At 42.3% G+C, this 18,191-nt stretch overlaps 1 protein-coding gene across 2 annotated transcripts in view; it reads left to right on the top strand.

Annotated features, from left to right (window-relative positions):
- The window catches only part of SPHKAP (SPHK1 interactor, AKAP domain containing), an 81,154-nt gene extending 67,859 nt beyond the window's left edge, over positions 1 to 13,295 (top strand). Inside the window, exons 7-12 of one of the 2 annotated variants that reach the window (XM_063132198.1) lie at positions 283 to 4,045; positions 4,848 to 5,030; positions 6,480 to 6,566; positions 8,989 to 9,041; positions 9,151 to 9,335; positions 12,748 to 13,295. In XM_063132198.1, the coding sequence (XP_062988268.1) occupies positions 283 to 4,045; positions 4,848 to 5,030; positions 6,480 to 6,566; positions 8,989 to 9,041; positions 9,151 to 9,335; positions 12,748 to 12,891 (4,415 nt within the window). In that variant the 3' untranslated portion in view covers positions 12,892 to 13,295. The remainder of the gene's footprint in view (positions 1 to 282; positions 4,046 to 4,847; positions 5,031 to 6,479; positions 6,567 to 8,988; positions 9,042 to 9,150; positions 9,336 to 12,747) is intronic. The other variant, XM_063132196.1, reaches the window with a different exon arrangement.
- Positions 13,296 to 18,191: the final 4,896 nt, after the last annotated feature.

An 18,191-nucleotide genomic window follows, 5' to 3' on the forward strand; every position in this document is an offset into this window, starting at 1 on the left:
AAATGCATATCTGCAGCTTCCTGTGCACTTGAACACATTGGGGTGTGTGGGGGAGTCAGGCTCATGTAAACTGCGCTTAATGTTACTTGGTTCATGGCTTTCCATTGTGGGCTTGAAAGCAATATAATAAGAAGAAGCTAAAGATCCCTTGTGCTATTAAATATCATTGCTCATGGGGCAGAGATACATGATGATTGCACGCTCTTCTTCCTGATGCTTTGACACAACCACTATTCAGGAAATGGTGGCTTGTTTCCTAACAGAACATTTTTCTCTTCCCAGGTCATGAAAAACTAAATGTCACGGAAGCTGCGGCAGAGTTTAAAAAGTACAGAGGTAAAGGACTTGAAAACCTACATTGCCAAAAAGCTAGATTACCCTTTACTCCGGAAGCTGATGGTATTAACAGAGACGGCACTGCTCCTGCTAGAACATCGAGCTCATCTGAAGAAGACTGTAATGGTGAGGGAGAGGAGAGTGTTTTACAAACTGTAGGTAAAGCTGTTAAGCAGCTTCACTGGGAGGCTGGTAGAGCTGGAAAATCCAAGACATCCTCTAATATAGATGATCTGGAAGATTCTTCTAGAGGTGAGACAGACAATTCGGATGTATCAGAAGATGCGTCTTTGGCCGTAATGGCTAAGGAGGAAAGTATTTCTTTGGATGATGCAACAGCTGAGCAAAACCATCATTTAGACACATCACATTGTAGAGCTGAAAGTACGTCCCATCCTCCCATGCAAAATAAACAAGCCACTGCAGGTCAATTTGCTACAAATTTGGCAGAGTCTGTCCTGCAAGATGCATTCATTAGATTGTCTCAGTCTACTTTTACCAAAGAGGCTGCCATCAGCATCTCTCTTGGAAACTCCTTAACTTCAGCTGCATGTGCAACGCCGGATGCAATGGCTTCTCGCTCATGGAACGAGCTTCCCAAAATTGTTATTGTTCAGAGTCCAGATGGCTCTGACAACACATCTGAATGGTCAGGCTCTAGCTTTCCAAATGTGTGTCCTTGGTCTGAAGCTGAACATTCAACCGAAGTTGCAGATTGGTTACAAGACAACAGCTCCAATGGAGGCACTCAAAGTGCTTTAGAAGTAGCCTTGGCCTGTGCGGCTACAGTCATTGGTACCATTTCGAGTCCACATGCTGCAGAAAAGCTCAAAGGAGAACAGGAATCTACCAACTCTAAAAGTAATATGGTTGATAATGAAGAGTTAGAGGAAAAACCTTCCCAAAGTGTCAACTGTACACCCGTGGACTATTCATTTCCGTCTGCCCTGTGTGGCATGACTCAAGTAGCAAGTGCTGTTGCTGTCTGTGGTCTTGGTGAAAAGACAGATGATAAGTATCCTGTAACTTCAGGTGGACTCTTATCTGCTGCTGAGACCACAGCAGCCATTACTCTCCATTGTAGCATCGCCATAGGGAGCAGCATGGAGAAACTGAACAATAGTATTGCACAAGTATTGTTCAAAGAGGCATCTTTAGTGTTATCAAAACCTGAAACATACAGAAATATAGGGGACTTTATGGAGTCTATAAATGGGAAAATTGTTCAGACTGTGACAAAGCCGTCCAGTCCCCACTTAGATGAAGTAATTGTTGATGAACTTGCCCAGAGCTTGTCCAATGTTATTCTCAGACATTCAGTGGAAGAGGTCAGGAAGAAGCAGCTAAACACATGTTCAGAAAGAAACATAGATCTCAGTACCCAAGATGTCTTTGTTGCAACTGCAAATAAGCTGCTTTTTAATGTGCTGTATTTCACATGTAAGAAGATGACTGACCTTGCACAGCTTAGTGAATGTTCAAATACTCTGGCTGATGATCATCTTAGCAAGCAGGTAATGGAGAGCCAACCAAAAGAGACAACAAATGATCTTTTACAGTTATCCCCAAACTACTTCAAGAATCAGCCTGTTAGCACCATGTGCGGCACTAGCCCTGATAAGGATGTGGCATCTGCAACAAATTCAATGAAAGACACCAAAGGGGAAGTTGTGCCAGATGCCCAAGAACCTGCCACACTTCATGCAGGTTCACCACCTAAGGTCAATGCTCATAGTTTACCCTCTGGAAAAACATCTCCCAAGAAAAGGTATTTGAAAAGAACTGCAAGAGAATGTTACAAATCCATAAATCCCAATAGCAATCAAACTAAAAAAGAAATCCGATCATTTACCGGCAAAGAAAATATGACAATGCCAGCCAGCGAATGCAGACATGGCCTTCAAGAAGTTCAATCTTCTAATGCTGCAGTAAGTTCAGAAAGTCATGAAAAGCTCAATGAAGCCCAACTCACTGTGTCCTTACTGGGTAGTCAAGGTTTTCTGCCTCCCCAACCTCTGCTACAGTTGAAGCACCCAACAGATAAGTACTGCATAGCAGATTTTGCAGAGGAATTGGCAGAGACGGTGGTCTCTATGGCAACAGAAATAGCTGCCATTTGCCTTGACAATTCAAATGGCAAGCAACCCTGGTTCTGCGCATGGAAGAGAGGAAGTGAATATTTGATGCCCCAGGCTTTGTCATGCCGAACCATCAAAAGGAAGAAGGAAACGCAAGCTAATGGGTCAGTTGTGAGAAAGCATAGGCCACCCAGGCTGAGCGAGATCAAGAGGAAAACGGATGAGCACCCCGAGCTAAAAGAAAGGTTAATGAATAGGGTTGTGGATGAATCTATTTACCTCGACGACACACCGGATTCGTGCAATAGCTTTGCCAGTGAAGTCACTGCTAAAATTATGAATTTAGCCGAACTCTCTGTGGCAGATAACGTATGGCAGAGTCCAAACCATCCTCGAAACAGACTGCTCTGTGACCGGTGGAGCAGAGTCAACGCATCCAGCTGCGAAAGCATTCCGGAAGAAGACTCAGATTCCAAAGCGTCTGCAAATAATTTGGCTCTCCTGAACACTTTAGGGCAGCCCATAAGCAGGACAAGTTCTGTCTCCAAGCAGTCTAGCTGTGAAAGTATTACGGACGAGTTTTCCCGGTTTATGGTCAACCAGATGGAAAACGAAGGCCGAGAGTTTGATTTGTTACTTGACTACTATGCTGGGAAAAATGCAAATAACATCCTAAGTTCTGCCCTGCAGCAAGTCACCAAGAAAAATGGCCACCTCAACGTGAGGCCAAGTTGCCCATCCAAACAGTCAAGTACAGAAAGCATAACAGAAGAGTTTTATAAGTATATGCTAAGAGAAATTGAAAAAGAAAATAAAGAAAATGGGTCTTCTGCTCGGAGTGCAAAGGACTGGAGCAACAATTTATTACCTCCATCCCAACGATCACCATTTTGTTTTAGACAGTCCTCAATGCCTGATAGTAGATCTTCGGCATCTAGGCTAACAGTGAATGTGCCCATCAAAGCAAATTCTTTAGATGGCCTTTCTCGCAGTGGCCACCGGGATTCTTTAAGCATACAGCCGATCAGCACAGTGTCCTCTTCAGGACTTTGCAAATCAGACTCTTACCTGTACCAAAGATGTAGGACCGATCAGGTAACTGACATGCTGATTCATGAAACCTGGTCAAACTCCATCAAAGCTCTGATGCGCAAGAATAAGATCATAGTTGATGATGGGGAGGTTACGGAGCCTGACCAGTGTCCTCACAATTCCCCACCACATGTTCAGCAATATGCAAACAGGCTAGCTGAAAATATTGTGGAAAGTGGGAAAACCATAATTGCCATTCATCAAGATCCCGCATACAGAAATCAAGCCACAGAGAGCAGCCACGCCCCAGTAGGGATGCAAAATAACTCTCAACCAATAGGAGACAGACTTGATGTAGATGTGAAAAAACAGCATAGTGCATCACTCGGATTGTTTCCTACAAACCGTGCAAGCTCTTCTGCATGCCTAAGAGAAGTGCCTTTAATTCAGATAGAAACCGATCAAAGAGAAGACCTTGACAAAGGCTCCGAGCCCTTAACGGAAGTTAACATTGCCTCCGGTAAAAGGGAGCATCTAAACAAAGAAAAACCTACAAAGACAGATGCAGGAAGACACCTGGTTTCCACAACAACCAACGGGTAAGTTTCATAGCCAGATTTTAATGGATGGAGCTGCATGGTTGACAAACGTCTAGAGGCCCACACCTCTCCCTATATGGGGCAGGCTGCAAAGAAATAGACACAATGCATTCATGCACAGACACTCACACACAGTGTATAAGATATGTATACATAGACTAAGGCTGAAATGCTACAAATGCTTACCTGGAAGCAGTGGAGGGTGGTGCCTCCAATGTCAGTGGGCCAGTGAATCTGCTCCGGGTTTCAGCCATAACCAGTGAGAACTGCAAAGGAGCTATCCAAGGTGCTTTGCACACTGGATAGCTATTTTAGAGTTCTGACTGGTTCTGACTGAAACCCAGAGTAGATTCACTGCCCCACTGACATCGGAGCCACCAACCTCCACTGCCTGGAAGTAAAACTACAGACGGTAGTCTGGGATATATTGGTAGATCACTGGGTGATTTGCAGTAGATTGGCAAGAGTCTCTGACTCCCAAACGTTTAACAATAGCAACAAAAAAAAAGGCATTTTCCCACCTAACATAGACTGCTGTGATGAAGAAAGCTTGAGGTAACCAGGGATGGGTTTTCGTGTGAAAGCACTGCGAGTTCATTTTTGTTCTGCTATTGATAAAAACAAATCCCTAAGTTCAGAATGTGCTCAGAGGGATCCTGCTTTTTTAAAAATTCTAAGTGTGTGCCTTTTTGTGCCCCTGGTTCAAGTTGATATATTATCTTGGGGTTCTAGTAAAAAGTGTTTAGAGGCAGGAAGTATTTCTCATTACTTTATCATGAACCTCTCTCCTTTTCTCAATCAGCATGGCTATGTGCAATGGCCCTGAGCCTGAAGCCTCCATAGAGGCCAAAACAGTGGAAGAGTTTCCAGTCCCTCTCAGCAGCAGCGATGAAAGCACAGGTAGCAGCTGGTGTCAGTTGGCAAATGAGGAGGAGAACCCTGATGATACAAGCAGCTACTTGCAACTCAGCGAGAGATCCATGAGGTAACCACGTGCTCTTTGAGCTGTAAGGGGTATATTCGCTGGCGTAAACATTTTCATTGTCCTTTACTCAGAATGAATGAATGTCGAGAGAATGTATTCGAAGGAGACCTGAGGAGACCTGGCTGGCTTTCATACGGTGCCTCAGGAGGCCTCATTACGCATTTGGAAACCATGCAGAGAAATTGCAACCCAATCCTAAGCAATTGCTTTCTGTTCCCGCAAAGGAAAGCGCCATCTGACAAACTCATTAGAGCCAATCATGGCTCATTTTGTCTGTTTGATCTTACAGACTGACATTTATTGCACCTATTGTTGGGGTCGTTTGCATTTTACACTGTTGCATTGAGCTCTCATCCTCTTTGTTGGGATGGGCCTGATCGAAAAGGATGAGCTGAACAATAAATGACTATTCTAGGGCCACCTCTTTTCCTGCCTAGCACTTCTTTCTTAACATGTTGTTAATGCACATGAGAACCGAACATGAGAACAATGGATCCATGCAGCTTCATTGTGACTGAATTCACTAGAACTCTTCAGCCTATAAAGAAAAATCCCTGGAGAATCCAGTCCTCTTTTAAGCCATTTTTCTCTTAGCTTTTCCATTTTTCCTGAGTTCTCATATCTCTCTTGTTACTGCAACCTAATCAAAATGGCCACATTTGCCACCACTAAAAGCTTTTCTTCTCAGTGCAAGTAATGGATACTTTGTGGACCAAATACAGGGTATTTGGTCCACAAAGTCATGCATGAGTTGATCGTCTATATTGATCACCCACTATTGTTTTCAAATCCTTGTCATAAACAAATCCTTAGAAAGTAGAACAAATACTGTCAGTAAACAACGAACCTCTTTACCATATACCTGCCCTGCACACACTTTTGGAGGTTTCTGGGTTTCTAGAAGTACATTCAAAGGCATCTCTGAGTATAGTGTCAGAAGGCTTAGGATACGTTTGATGTGAACATGGTATCTCCTTGATGACTTCAACATCAAGTGCTAACTGGAATATATGTAAATCATATATGTAAATTTTCAAGTCTCCTGTGATCACCTCCAAAACAACACCCATTTGTTGCCAGTGTTGGGATGAGATATCATGTGATGTGTATGCATGTACGAATCAGTCTTACATAGCATATTTTGCTATCTAAGACCATGAGCTGTCATAAGGTCTTTGTTTTGCCATATCAAACCAAAACCAACTTAAGATCTGGTTCTTTCTTCATCAGTTCAGAGCATCATTTGGTGTGTAGCCGTTATGTCTTGTTACTTAATCTGTCCACATCTTTTGTTTTGCTGGGAGTGGTTTGCTGAGTAACACAAGAACTGGGCGCTCTCATTTTGAGAAGGAGGAGAGCAGCAGTTCTGCCTGCCACTTTGGGTTCACAGGGTGTTCAAGTGCACGCTAGTGCAGACTGGCATTAATGCTTAAATTTTTGCATCGTCAGCAATGGCAACAGCAGCAGCACTAGCAGTCTTGGCATTATGGACCTGGAAATTTATCAGGAAAACATGCCATCTCCTCGTGCCATTAAGTAAGTAGCTGTTAAGGTGACCTCTGATCTTGGGAAGTGCTGTTCCATTTCAGCTGAAAGTCATCCGCATCATCTCGAATGTGCTAAACTATCTGAAAGCCACCATTGTTTGTCCTGCCGCTTTCCAGCTGCTATTTTAACTGCCTTGCAGGTCCCTTCAGTGACAGTGAAAGTGCAAACCTATGCTTAAGCTTCTTCCAGAATGGGCAATAATAACTACTTAAGGGGGGGAGTGAATGCCCACCACACTCACGTTAATTTGATCATGCGTGCTCTGAAGTGCAGATTAATCCCACCATGCCTTGTGCATGGAATGCACCGTTGCGAACTCGGGTGTGGGGGTGCATCTTTTCCAAACGTAAGAGATCAGCAGTACCAGTTGTAGTTTCAGCCATTACTGTCTGTGGCAAGTAGCTACTCATTTCTGTCTGGTGTAAACAGCTGTCTTCAGCAAACATATGTCCTGTTCCAGCAGCGGCTTCATTGATTTATCCTGTTGATTTGCATCCCACCTTTCAATTGAATAATTCTCAAGGCGGTCACAACAGGTTCTCATGCTACAAAACCTCCAAATACTCACACGTACGCTGCAACCCAGCCATCCTTAGCCCTTTGGCTGATAGATGGAGCTCAAGGATGCTTGCCTTTAGTTCTGTAGTCTCAAGGCAACTGGCAGTTGGAGAAGTGTTTTCTTTGTGGCAGGGACTGGGGAAGCAAGCTCTTTCTCTGGCCAGTGGTTGGGGCCAGGCTGGTCTTCCCCTTGCAGTAATGTTGCTCCAGTGGCCTTTGTGCTCCAGTGGCAGAGACCAGAGTGTGTTTTCCTTCAGGTCATCAGTCCCAGGGCAATATGGGGCATAGCTCCATGTTAGAGCACATGTGTTGTATGTGGAAGGTCCTAAATTCAATCCCTGGCATCTCCACGTACGTCTGGGGAAACACTTCTGGAGAAATGTTGAGGAAAATACTCCAGTCTGAAATCCTGGAGCACCACTGCCAGACAGTGTAGGCCAAGGGTGAGGAATTCCTGGCATGCAAGGCCTCTCCATCTAGCCTGACAAAGCCCTGGCCCAAGCCCTGCCCTCCTTTCTGAAGGTCCACTGTTGGGACCCCCCCACACACACCTCAAGTCACCTGGAGTGCCTTGAAGCAGCAATTCCCAAAGGCTTCCCTTGCCTTTCCCATCAAGGGAACAAAACACGGGGACTTCACCAGATAAAGGCACATGTGCATTGCTCCCTGTGCTTAACAGCCAACTAGGACATGTTGTGTCTAGATAACGAACTCTTAACTTCTTAAACAGTACTGAAAATGCTCAAGGGCAGAAACATTTTGTACAGCCTTATGCAAGATGCACACTGATACGCCTTTGGAGTTATCTTAGAAGAGTGACAGAAAAGGGTGATGAGAGAAGGCCTGTCTTAATATTTTAAGACTGAAACCTCTCTGATAAGCTAGGAACACACACATTGTTGAAGGACGAGATTATAGATATTGGCTCGGGTCCTGAGGCTGCTTAAGCTTGCACAGGCACTTCTGCATTTACCTGGAAGCTATTCCCCAGCACAGACTCACAGTGTGTTGGAGGCCGCTCCTGAGGTGCACATTGGGTTTTGCTCTTAGTTTGTTGGACAGCCCTATAGATGCTTTTAGAAGGGAAAGATTCAGAATCTCCTCTGATCAGAAGATCTTCACATAGACCATTGGATCTTGCTCATGGTGTACTATCATATAGAGATCCTCAATGTGGTTTTGGATCTTTCATTTTAAAATTATTGCAAGCCATCCTGAGCACCATGTCTGCAACAGAAGGGCAAGATATGCATTTTCTGAGGAAGAAAAAATAACTTGGTTGCTTTAAAACTGAGCACTACAACTTTAGCTCTGTAACAAGACACTGCAGTGTTTCAAAGGGCCTTGAGTTTGATACCTTTATAACAATTGAGAGTAACATTAAAGAACCATTAATCTGAATGGTGGTGTATTTTTGTTAAATTTTCACCCCACCTTCCACCAAATAGTGCTTATGATGGCTAACAGCATAGATTTAATACAATTCAGAGTTAAACAAACAAAGGAGGGAAAACTTTGATTAAAATCAGTCAAAACCACCGGTCAAAAACATTTACAACATATTTACAAGTCATCTTCTAAACGGGGCCAAAGGGCTATTTAATTAAAGATACATTTTACCTGCGAGGTGTACCTCTCTTGGCAAGGAGTTCCAAAGCCTGGAAACAGCCCCTGAGAAGACCCTCTCTTGTGTTCTCATCATTGTGCTCTAAAAAACAAGTCCCTCCATCTTATAATAAAGCTGTAACATCTCAGGGCTCTCTCTGAAATCATTTCAGCTTTCATGAAAGAATGTCAGGCTGAGTCCCAAAGTTACTCACAATAGCTTTCTTTCTTCTTTTTGTTTCTTAAGTGAATTAGTAGAAGAAAACACATTCCATAACAAACAGCCAGAAAAGGTAGAAGGTAAGTTATATATAAATATATATATTCCAAAACAGGGCAAGGGGATTTTGTTTTGCTTACAAGCATTTGGCTTAACTGAATGAAAATGGGCATGCCACTCTTTCTTCAGAATACACTTCCTGTTTATCCTTGGGAACAGCCAATGGGCAAAAGGATCTCTTGGTGATAAACTTCGACCTGGAACCAGAGTGCCCTGACGCAGAACTGCGTGCCACACTTCAGTGGATCGCTGCATCCGAGCTTGGGATTCCCATGATCTATTTTAAGAAATCTCAGGAAAATAGAATTGAAAAGGTATGGCTTTCAATATTTGAGCAAATAGCAATGGAAATAATGTGTTGTAGTGATTAGAATGTTGTACTAGGACTGAGAGATCTGGGCTCATATCCCTACTTAGCTATAAATCTCACTGGATGACTTTGGGCTGGTCATTATTACTCAGCCTAACCTACCTCCCATGGTTGTTACAAGGGTTGGGGAGAAGCAGGTTTCTACTGACAACTGAAGACACAATTATTTGCCTAGGCATTTTCCTGACTGCTAATAGTGCCAGTTACCCCTAGTTATTTTAATTATGATTTTATTATTTTTATCATTGTTTTATGGTTTTAATTATTGGTTTTATTGTATTTATCATGATTTTATATTGTAAACTGCTTTGGGATTATTATATTTAAATAAAAATTGGTAAAGAAATGTTTTGAAATAAATAAAATAAATGTTTGCTGTCTTAAGCTCTTTGGAGTTCTAAATGTAATCATTAAAATAATTTAAAATAAATTATTGACTAAATGTTACAATTGTATGTTAAGATTCCCCTGCCTCCCGCCCAGTCGAGTTTTATTAATTTTCTGGAAGAGTGGTGTGAGGAATCATACCACTTTATGAACTACCCAGAGAGCTTTGGCTGTTGGGCAGTATAGGAAGGAAATAAATCATCAACAACAACAACTCAGGATTTTTCCATCCAGTCACCATTGTAGTATTTTATTTCTCACCTTTATATCCCACTCTTCTTTCAAGGAGCCCAAGGTGGCGTACGTAGGGATGATCCAATTTTATCATCACAACAACCCTGTGAAGTAGGTTAGGCCAAGAGAGAGTGACTTGCCCAAGGTCCATCCAATGAGCTTCAAGACAGCTGTCCCACATCCATGTCTGTACACTGCACTTCTTTGACTCTCGCGAAATGTGTCTAATTAATGCTCATGAGAGAAAAGTAATTAATGAATGGCCTGATAGCAGGAATAGGCAACCTTTTTGGACCCTAGGTACATTTTGGGCCCTGGGCGCATTGAGAAATTGTTCAGGACACCAACTTCAAAATGGCTGCCACAGGAGGCATAAGTAGTCACCTTGGACAAGTAACCTGAGTACATGGCCGAGGTGGGGTCTGAATCTAAACATGCTAAACAACTCCTTTGAACCCACAGTTTTCAGTGCCAACATTTCTCTCTCTCTCTCTTCCCCCTTCACCAGTCAGCTCCTGTCCTCCATGTCTTTTTCTCTCTCATTGTCTCACTCTTTTTCCGCTACTCTCTGAAGTAGTCCCAGCTGCCAGTAAAAAAAGTGCTACTTTAAAAAGAAAAGTGGGAGAGGTAGGGGCATCTTAGAGGGAGGACCAAGTCCCCCACCCCCTTGACTTAATAGTAATGCAGTTTAGGCACCACTTTCTGCTGCATGACATTATCCCCCAAATCTCTGCAATCACAATTGTAGGGCACAAGATCCCTGTGAACTAGGCTTATGGGTTGTGAGATCTGGTGGAAGCAGCCACTGTTGTTTCCACTGTCTGGAAGGACCCACTGTCATTATAATAGAAGAGGCAGGCGCTGCACTACCGCCCAGGCCTTGCATGGGATCCTATGAGTTGCTGCATCAGGGCAGCAAATCAAAGGATTGGGCCCTGAAACTTTAAAAAACAAACAAAACAAAACAAAAATATGCTGTTGTTAGATACAACCAGGGTATTGTTTAGTATTTTCTGGAGGGAAATATTTGATAATCATAAACATTATTTAAGTTGCATTCTGTAAGAACTGCCCAAATTGTGTCCCATTATAGAAACAGCTGTCAGCTTTGCCATATGTCTGTGTAAACAGTTACACCCAATTGCTGAAACACACCAGAGAGGGATGGGAAGGCGTCCTGCATGCAAGCCTTCCCTTGGAAACCACATGCCTAGTTGAACATCTTTAAAATACGTGTTTAAGTTTAGAACAGCATATGTAAATAGCAAATGGTCCAGCGAGCTCAGAGCCATAATATTTCTTCTCACATTTTGAAAGTAGAGAGATTCAGAATGAGAGGCTTAATTAGATATTGATTGCGAAAGTCGAAAAAATGAAAATGCTTTGATTTCCATTTCCAAGCTAGAAGCAAAGCTGGGCTTGGGTGTGTGATGTGATGATGTCCATCATTCCATTAAATAGCAAAGCACAAAAGTGGATGCAGTATAAGGTTTTCCCCAGCTGCTTGAAATTGTAAAGGAAGCATCTTTTACAAAAATCAAACGCAATTGACATGCAGCAAAATAAAAGTTGTTGTTCCTTCTAGGTTTGATTTCCACTGACAAGGACTTCTGGGCATGCTGGGACAACCTATGTGTATAGTGGTTAGAGTGCTGGGCTGGGACTCGGGAGATCCAGGTTCAAGTCCCCACTCGGCCATGAAGCTCATGCAGTAACTTCGGGCCATCCTTGACTCTCCACTTAATGCACCTCAAAGAGTTGCTGTGAGGATAAAATGGAGAGGAGGAAATTCATATAAGCCACATGGGTTCCTTGCAAGGGGTGGGGGGAGCAGCATATAAATGTAAGTAAATAAATAAATTTTAGAAACTCCCAATCCAGTTCCACAGAATTTCAATCTCTCTCTCTCTCTCTCTCTCTCTCTCTCTCTCTCTCTCTCTCTCTCTCTCTCTCTCTCTCTCTCTCACACACACACACACACACACACACACACACAGGCTGCATTCAGACAACATGATAGTCAATGGTGGGGTAATAATCAATTTAATAGTTGTTTATCTAGTGGGTACTCCCCACAGAACAGGATCATACTCAGCTGTGGTGTGGATTAGGATCAGAATTGAGTCAAGAAAAAAAAATTTTAGAGGGTGGAAACCTTAACCGAGGGGGGTGGAATGACTCCCAGACAGCCCCAATCACATCTTCCAGTACTCAGTGGCCACGGAATACTGACTGTTGTGGGTCATGGGGAGGAAAACTGGGTGGGAAGGGCAATGGAATGAGTCTTGAGGAAGACATGGCTGGCTGACTGGAACACTAAATAGGAGCACTTCATCCTGCAACATTTTGTTGCAGATCCGACTTGGATTTACTATTTGCATTGTTGTAGCATCTTAATCCCTATCCAAGCCTGCTCCTCAGGATTGCTCCACACATGCCTGAACACCGCCCCATTTCTCATCACTTATTTACCCAGCACTTAAGCAATCACTGAATGTGTATGTGAGCGATTCCAGTGAAAATGTATTACAGTAGCGTGGCAATGAACCTGTGTTGGTTCATTCGCGCCCACAAGGTATGATTTGATTCTGCAGTCAATAAATGGTGGATACTTAAAGCAGCATCTGCGCAGAGCTTTGGGGCTCATCTCATTAAAGTGAAAAGGGGGCAGGTGGTGGCGGTGGGGGGAGAACTGATTGGATGAAACCTTCTCTAAGAGTAAACCATTTCCTCAGTTTTTAGACGTTGTGCAGCTTGTCCATCAGAAATCCTGGAAAGTGGGTGATATCTTCCATGCCGTGGTACAGTTCTGCAAGCTCCATGAAGAATGCAGCGAGCTGACGCCCAGCCTCTTTGACTGGCTTCTCGAACAGGGATAAGAAACCCTGTTGAATTCCTCGTGTTCATTTGAAATCCCTTTATCAGTGGCAGAGGTTTGTGAGTGGCCCCTCTTTTTCAGAACATCAGCACATAAACTGAACAGAAATGCACAAACTCTGCCAATGCACGAGTCTTTTTCGAAGCAGTGCATAATTTTGTAAAAAACAAGCAAACCGGAAAGCAAAGGCCCAGGGTATATGGTGATGTCATACGGGGGACCTTGCAGTTTTAGAATGTACTTTTGTAGGAGGAGGGATGGCGTGTGCACTTTAAATAAACATTGATGAAAGCTGGATGAAACAGCCATCATCTGTTTCCCAGAATCAAAGATTCCTAAGTATCTGTTGGCTATGTGTATTAACTGACAATGGAATTGCACAGTAACAAAGGGTTTTCTTTAAAAGAGCCAGGTATTTGTAGTTGGACTACACTAGTGGTTTGTGGAATGCTAGCCAAATTAATATGTAGGAAGAGATGTCTCTGAATGAATTCTATATCATTATGTTTTTAAATTACTCCAGAGGAGAAGAAAAGGAGCGTCTGAGCTCTTGAACTGTATCACAAAGAAACGACACCCACAAGCTGTTGAAATTGCTTTTTAAAAGCCTGTAGCCGTTCAGCAAGCATATGTGTTCTGCTGAAAGAAATATAGTTCAGGTTGGCAGATTTTCGTACAGGTCTTCAAAACTCATGTTGTTGTTATTGTCATTGTTTCCTGCAGTTGTCAGAGGTTCGGTGCTCCATTGAATGTAATACAGGATTGCTCATTAGCAGATTTGAGTCCCACATGCAACTTTACTGGCAACTTGCTGTGAGACTGTGGGCAGGTATTGGCTTACTTTCTCATCATCTGTAATGGTGACTCATGTCCTTTGTAAAGTTCTTCGCAATCTTTGAATAAACAGAGTAGTTTTTAAAGGAATTCACTGTTACTATTCAAATTTTACAAACTGATCCTATGCATATTTACTCAGAAGTAAATCCCACTGAGTTCAGGGTAAGTGTGCAATGGATTGCCGCTGTGAGACAAATTTACTATCATTTAGAGTAACTAATAAACAGGGTATTATTTTTCAGGCAAACTTGAAAAATAATACATTGTACCTTCATTGAAAGGGTATATTGGTGATGATTTTTATATACTAATAGAAATACATAATTATAATTTATTAATACCTTTAAACTGAACTCATTTTGAATTTAAAATATTTGGGGTATGGTACATATAATAACACTTTTTAGTAATATTAACAAACTTTTCTGTTTGTTAATATTCAAACCCAGGATCTTGATCTTCAAATAACTAGTTGCTTTCACCATCATGTTTGAGCGTTCTTTAGCACCAGCTGAAAAGTATCGTTTTATTTTAAAATCAAGAAAGGGAACTGTATTGCAGTAATAATCTTCAGCTCATTACCCACTAAATATCTCCATTCCAGATTGGCAATATTCTCTGCTAATATAATCTTCATAATGTATCTACTCCTGGTTTAGAAAATTAAATATATTCTATCATTTTCTTTTTTTCCTTTTCTTCTTTTCAAAAACAAACTTTAACGGTTTGTTCTTATAGAGGTTCTGCCTCTCCGGGAGCCTATTCCAGCCATTTATTGCAGGATTGTATTGCAGTTGGAACTAACGGGCCACATGATGTTCACCTGCTTCTGCGGTGATTGTGGTTCGACCTCTCAGTTTTACTGGAATATCCCTGACTGCTTTTATCATGGTTTTTCCAGCTCACTCACTTCCATTCCAAGGAACATTTGCGGTGTGACACCTTCCCTTTGCAAGGTCATTGCTGTTCGCCGTGAGTTCTGGGCACAGTGAACAGCCAATCAGCTGTGAGGGGCATGTGTATGGGTATCAGTGTGTTTCACCGCCGAGTTTTTTTTTAAAAGCAAACATATCTCTGCGCAGGAGCGCATATTCATCCTAGTTCCTATCCCCCCATGTGTTGCTGTGTATCTGCACTGGTGCGCATCCCTCAGGAGTCATTTTTTAAAAATCCTGTGCCCCATAGCCATCTGCCTAGCCCCACCCACTTCTACTGATGCACATGCTCCCATGACAACACTCCTGCCATTGTGGGAAACTTCGCTTGGGTGTGCCCCCTGAGTGCCCATCGTGGGAGCGGGAACATTTGGGAGCATCCCTCCTACGTAGCGAAACGGCTGCAGGTGTAGATTAGCCCTCTATCTTCCCAGAAATATGAAAGGCTACTTTTATTTTCATTACAAGAGTACGTGATTCTGTAATATGTCCAAAAATAAAGTATCTTTTTTGCACTATTTTTGAAGTAATTTTACATAAATTATAAGAGCCATAATTATCACCATTGTTCTTGTTAAAATCAGCTTCATGCATGCTTGTCTTTTCTCATACATTCAGCAAAGACATTTGCCAGCATTTTAATCTATTTCTAAGTGTTCAAGTGACTTTGCTGACTGAACAATCACTCTACAATACACGTAGAGAAGTAAAATTAATAGAAAGGCCAGTTTACTGCAAGCACTAACTTTGGCTGAATAGCACCTGGGTGTGCTCTGGAGAAGTACCGTGATCCAAAAAGCCTATCAGGACCAGTGTGCACTCAGTACCTCTCTGAAAGAGATAATAAAGGTATGGAGCATTAACGCTGAAATTATATTGTTGGGGAAAGTATTTATTTTTAGATCAATGCCAGTTTATTGTGAGTTATACACACTTTTTGCAGTGGTAGAATAAATGTTTATAAGCACAAATAACATAGCTGATATGTAACAGTGTGATGAATTTCTTTTCTGTACGTTACTTCTTAGTAATGCCGCCTGATCTGAAATAAATTTGTTAATTATCTGTGTCCTCTTTGCCTTTTGTAAGCCCAATTCTGAGCGTCCCTTGCATAGGATACAGAAGGAATAAAACACTGTCATCCAGCTATTTGTTTCAGTGTAAGCTGAAGGCTTCACTTTTCAGAGGTGCTGAAATACCTATAGCTCATGAAGACAGGAGGAGGATGTGCAAAGCAGGTAATCCAATGTAAATGTATCCTTAAGCTTTTCACAGCTATTGATGATGGTTCTGTGAGAGAACATATCTAAGAACATAAGAAGAGTGATGCTGGATCAGACTAAGGACCTATCTGCTACAGCATTCTGTTCACACAGTGGCCAGCTACACACAGAAAACCCACAAGAGGAGAGGAGTGCAACAGCATCCTCCTGCCCATGTTCCCCAGCAACTGGTGTACATAGGCTTACTGCCTCTGATACTGTAGGAAGCATAAAGCCATCGGGACTAGAAGAATAACGCCTTCAGGACTGATAGCCTTCGCCTCCAGGAATGCATATGTCAAAGAGTGACAAAATGTAGCATAAGACATTAATCTGTTGTAGCGAATGTTACAATGTTGTTTGTTCTTGCCAGTCATCTACTAGCCCTTGAGCTTTGTTCTGAAAAAGAATCAACACATGGCATCGTTTCACTATTAAATTGTTGTGGGCTGGGGAAGTTTTAGCAAATAATTTTTATATAAAAATCAAACCATATTGTTCTCGACCAGTTCTGCACAACGAGCCAGGAGGAGCCTGCCAGTCAAATATAGAAGCGTCATTAGCTTGATAAGATTCTGGTTTTTGCCTGGAATAGGAAAACTGGAGTTGCCATGCACCTCACAATTGTAGGCCTCCCTCACCTCCGATACTATCTTTTATTAAGCTCTTGCTTGTAAATAAATACATCTCAATAGCAGCTAAGGGCTTTCTTCTCAAGAAAATGATATTCTTTCTGGAGCATGTATTATACAAAACCAGTGACGTTTTACCTTCCAGGAGCCTAAAGATGCTGTGCTTTGCTGTGTAGCAAATACATGCCTTGCACTTCCATAGCCTTCACAGGAGGTAAGCCATGCGTAATACCAAAGGATCTGTAGGGTGAAGCTGAACAGGGAAGTCTGGATACATGATCTTTCAGTTAGCTTGACATTTTCAGGACAAAATGCTCTTACACTGGAGGCACTTAAATTTGGTGTTTAGAAACATTTGGAAGGAAGCTTTCATGCTAGTACCAAAATAGCATCTGTTTATTTAGATATACACACATGAGGAGGCAAGCACTTTGGTCCCTTACTGCTATTCAAGAGGACAATCAGGAATGAAGAAAATTTAAAAAGGAACAGCCGGAGGAAGTAAAAGAGCCATGGTAGAGTAGCATGAGCTCCCCTCCTCTCCTATGAACTAGAACAACCATGTGCTCTACTTTACAGAAGACAGTTGTCTATTTGAAGGGTGGTCAGAGGAGACGCCTTTGTTCAAATAACATAAGAAGAGACATGCTGGATCGGACCAAGGGTCCATCTAGTCCAGCACTCTGATCACACAGTGGCCAACCAGCCATCGATGAACAAGCAGGACATGGTGCAACAGCACCCTCCCACCCACGTTCCCCAGCAACTGGTGCACATAAGCTTATTGCCTCGAATAACGGCAATAGCACACAACTATCAGGGCTAGTAGCCATTGATAGCCTTTGCCTCCAGGAATTTATCCAACCCTTTTAAAGCCATCCAAATTGGTGGCCATCACTACATCTTGTGGTAGTGAGTTTCATAATTTAACTATGTGCTGTGTGAAGAAGTACTACCTTTTATTTGTCCTGGATCTCCCGCCAATCAGCTTCATGGGATGACCCATAATTCTAGTATTTTGAGAGAGGGAGAAAACTGTCTCCCTATCCACATTTTCCAACCATGCATAATTTTGTACACATCTATCATGTCTCCCCTTAGCCTTTTTTCCAAACTAAACAAACCCAGTTGATGTAACCTTCCCTTATAGGGGAGATGCTCCAGCCCCTTAATCATTTTAGTTGCCCTTTTCTGCACTTTTTCCAGCTCCATAATATTCTTTTTTAGGTGTGGTGACCAGAACTGTGCACAATATTTCTAAGTGTGGTCGCACCATAGATTTGTATAAAGGCAGTATGATGCAAAGGCATCCTGTTTGAAGGGCTGTCCTGCCTAAGTCCAGTGTAAAGGTATTTTAAAAAAAAAGTTAGCAGGGAGAAGGGAGGAGCAGCCCATTTAAAGTTAGCATCTGCACAGGACAATAACTTCCCTCCTTTGTGAGATCTACACTTCTATTTAAATTATAGTAATTGTGTGTGTGTATGTTTTAATATGTATGTAGTAGCATACGCAAACTTTATCCAAATCTGTGTCCTCTTTTTTGTTGATAAGTGGCTAACCGATCAAGAAGGTTATTCTACAGGGTAGGCCAGGCCCACTCCTTGAGTCCTTGATCACATGGAGGCCTGGTTCATG

The sequence above is a fragment of the Elgaria multicarinata genome, chromosome 8 (genome assembly GCF_023053635.1).
Source record: "Elgaria multicarinata webbii isolate HBS135686 ecotype San Diego chromosome 8, rElgMul1.1.pri, whole genome shotgun sequence".
In the NCBI taxonomy this organism is placed as follows: domain Eukaryota; kingdom Metazoa; phylum Chordata; class Lepidosauria; order Squamata; family Anguidae; genus Elgaria; species Elgaria multicarinata.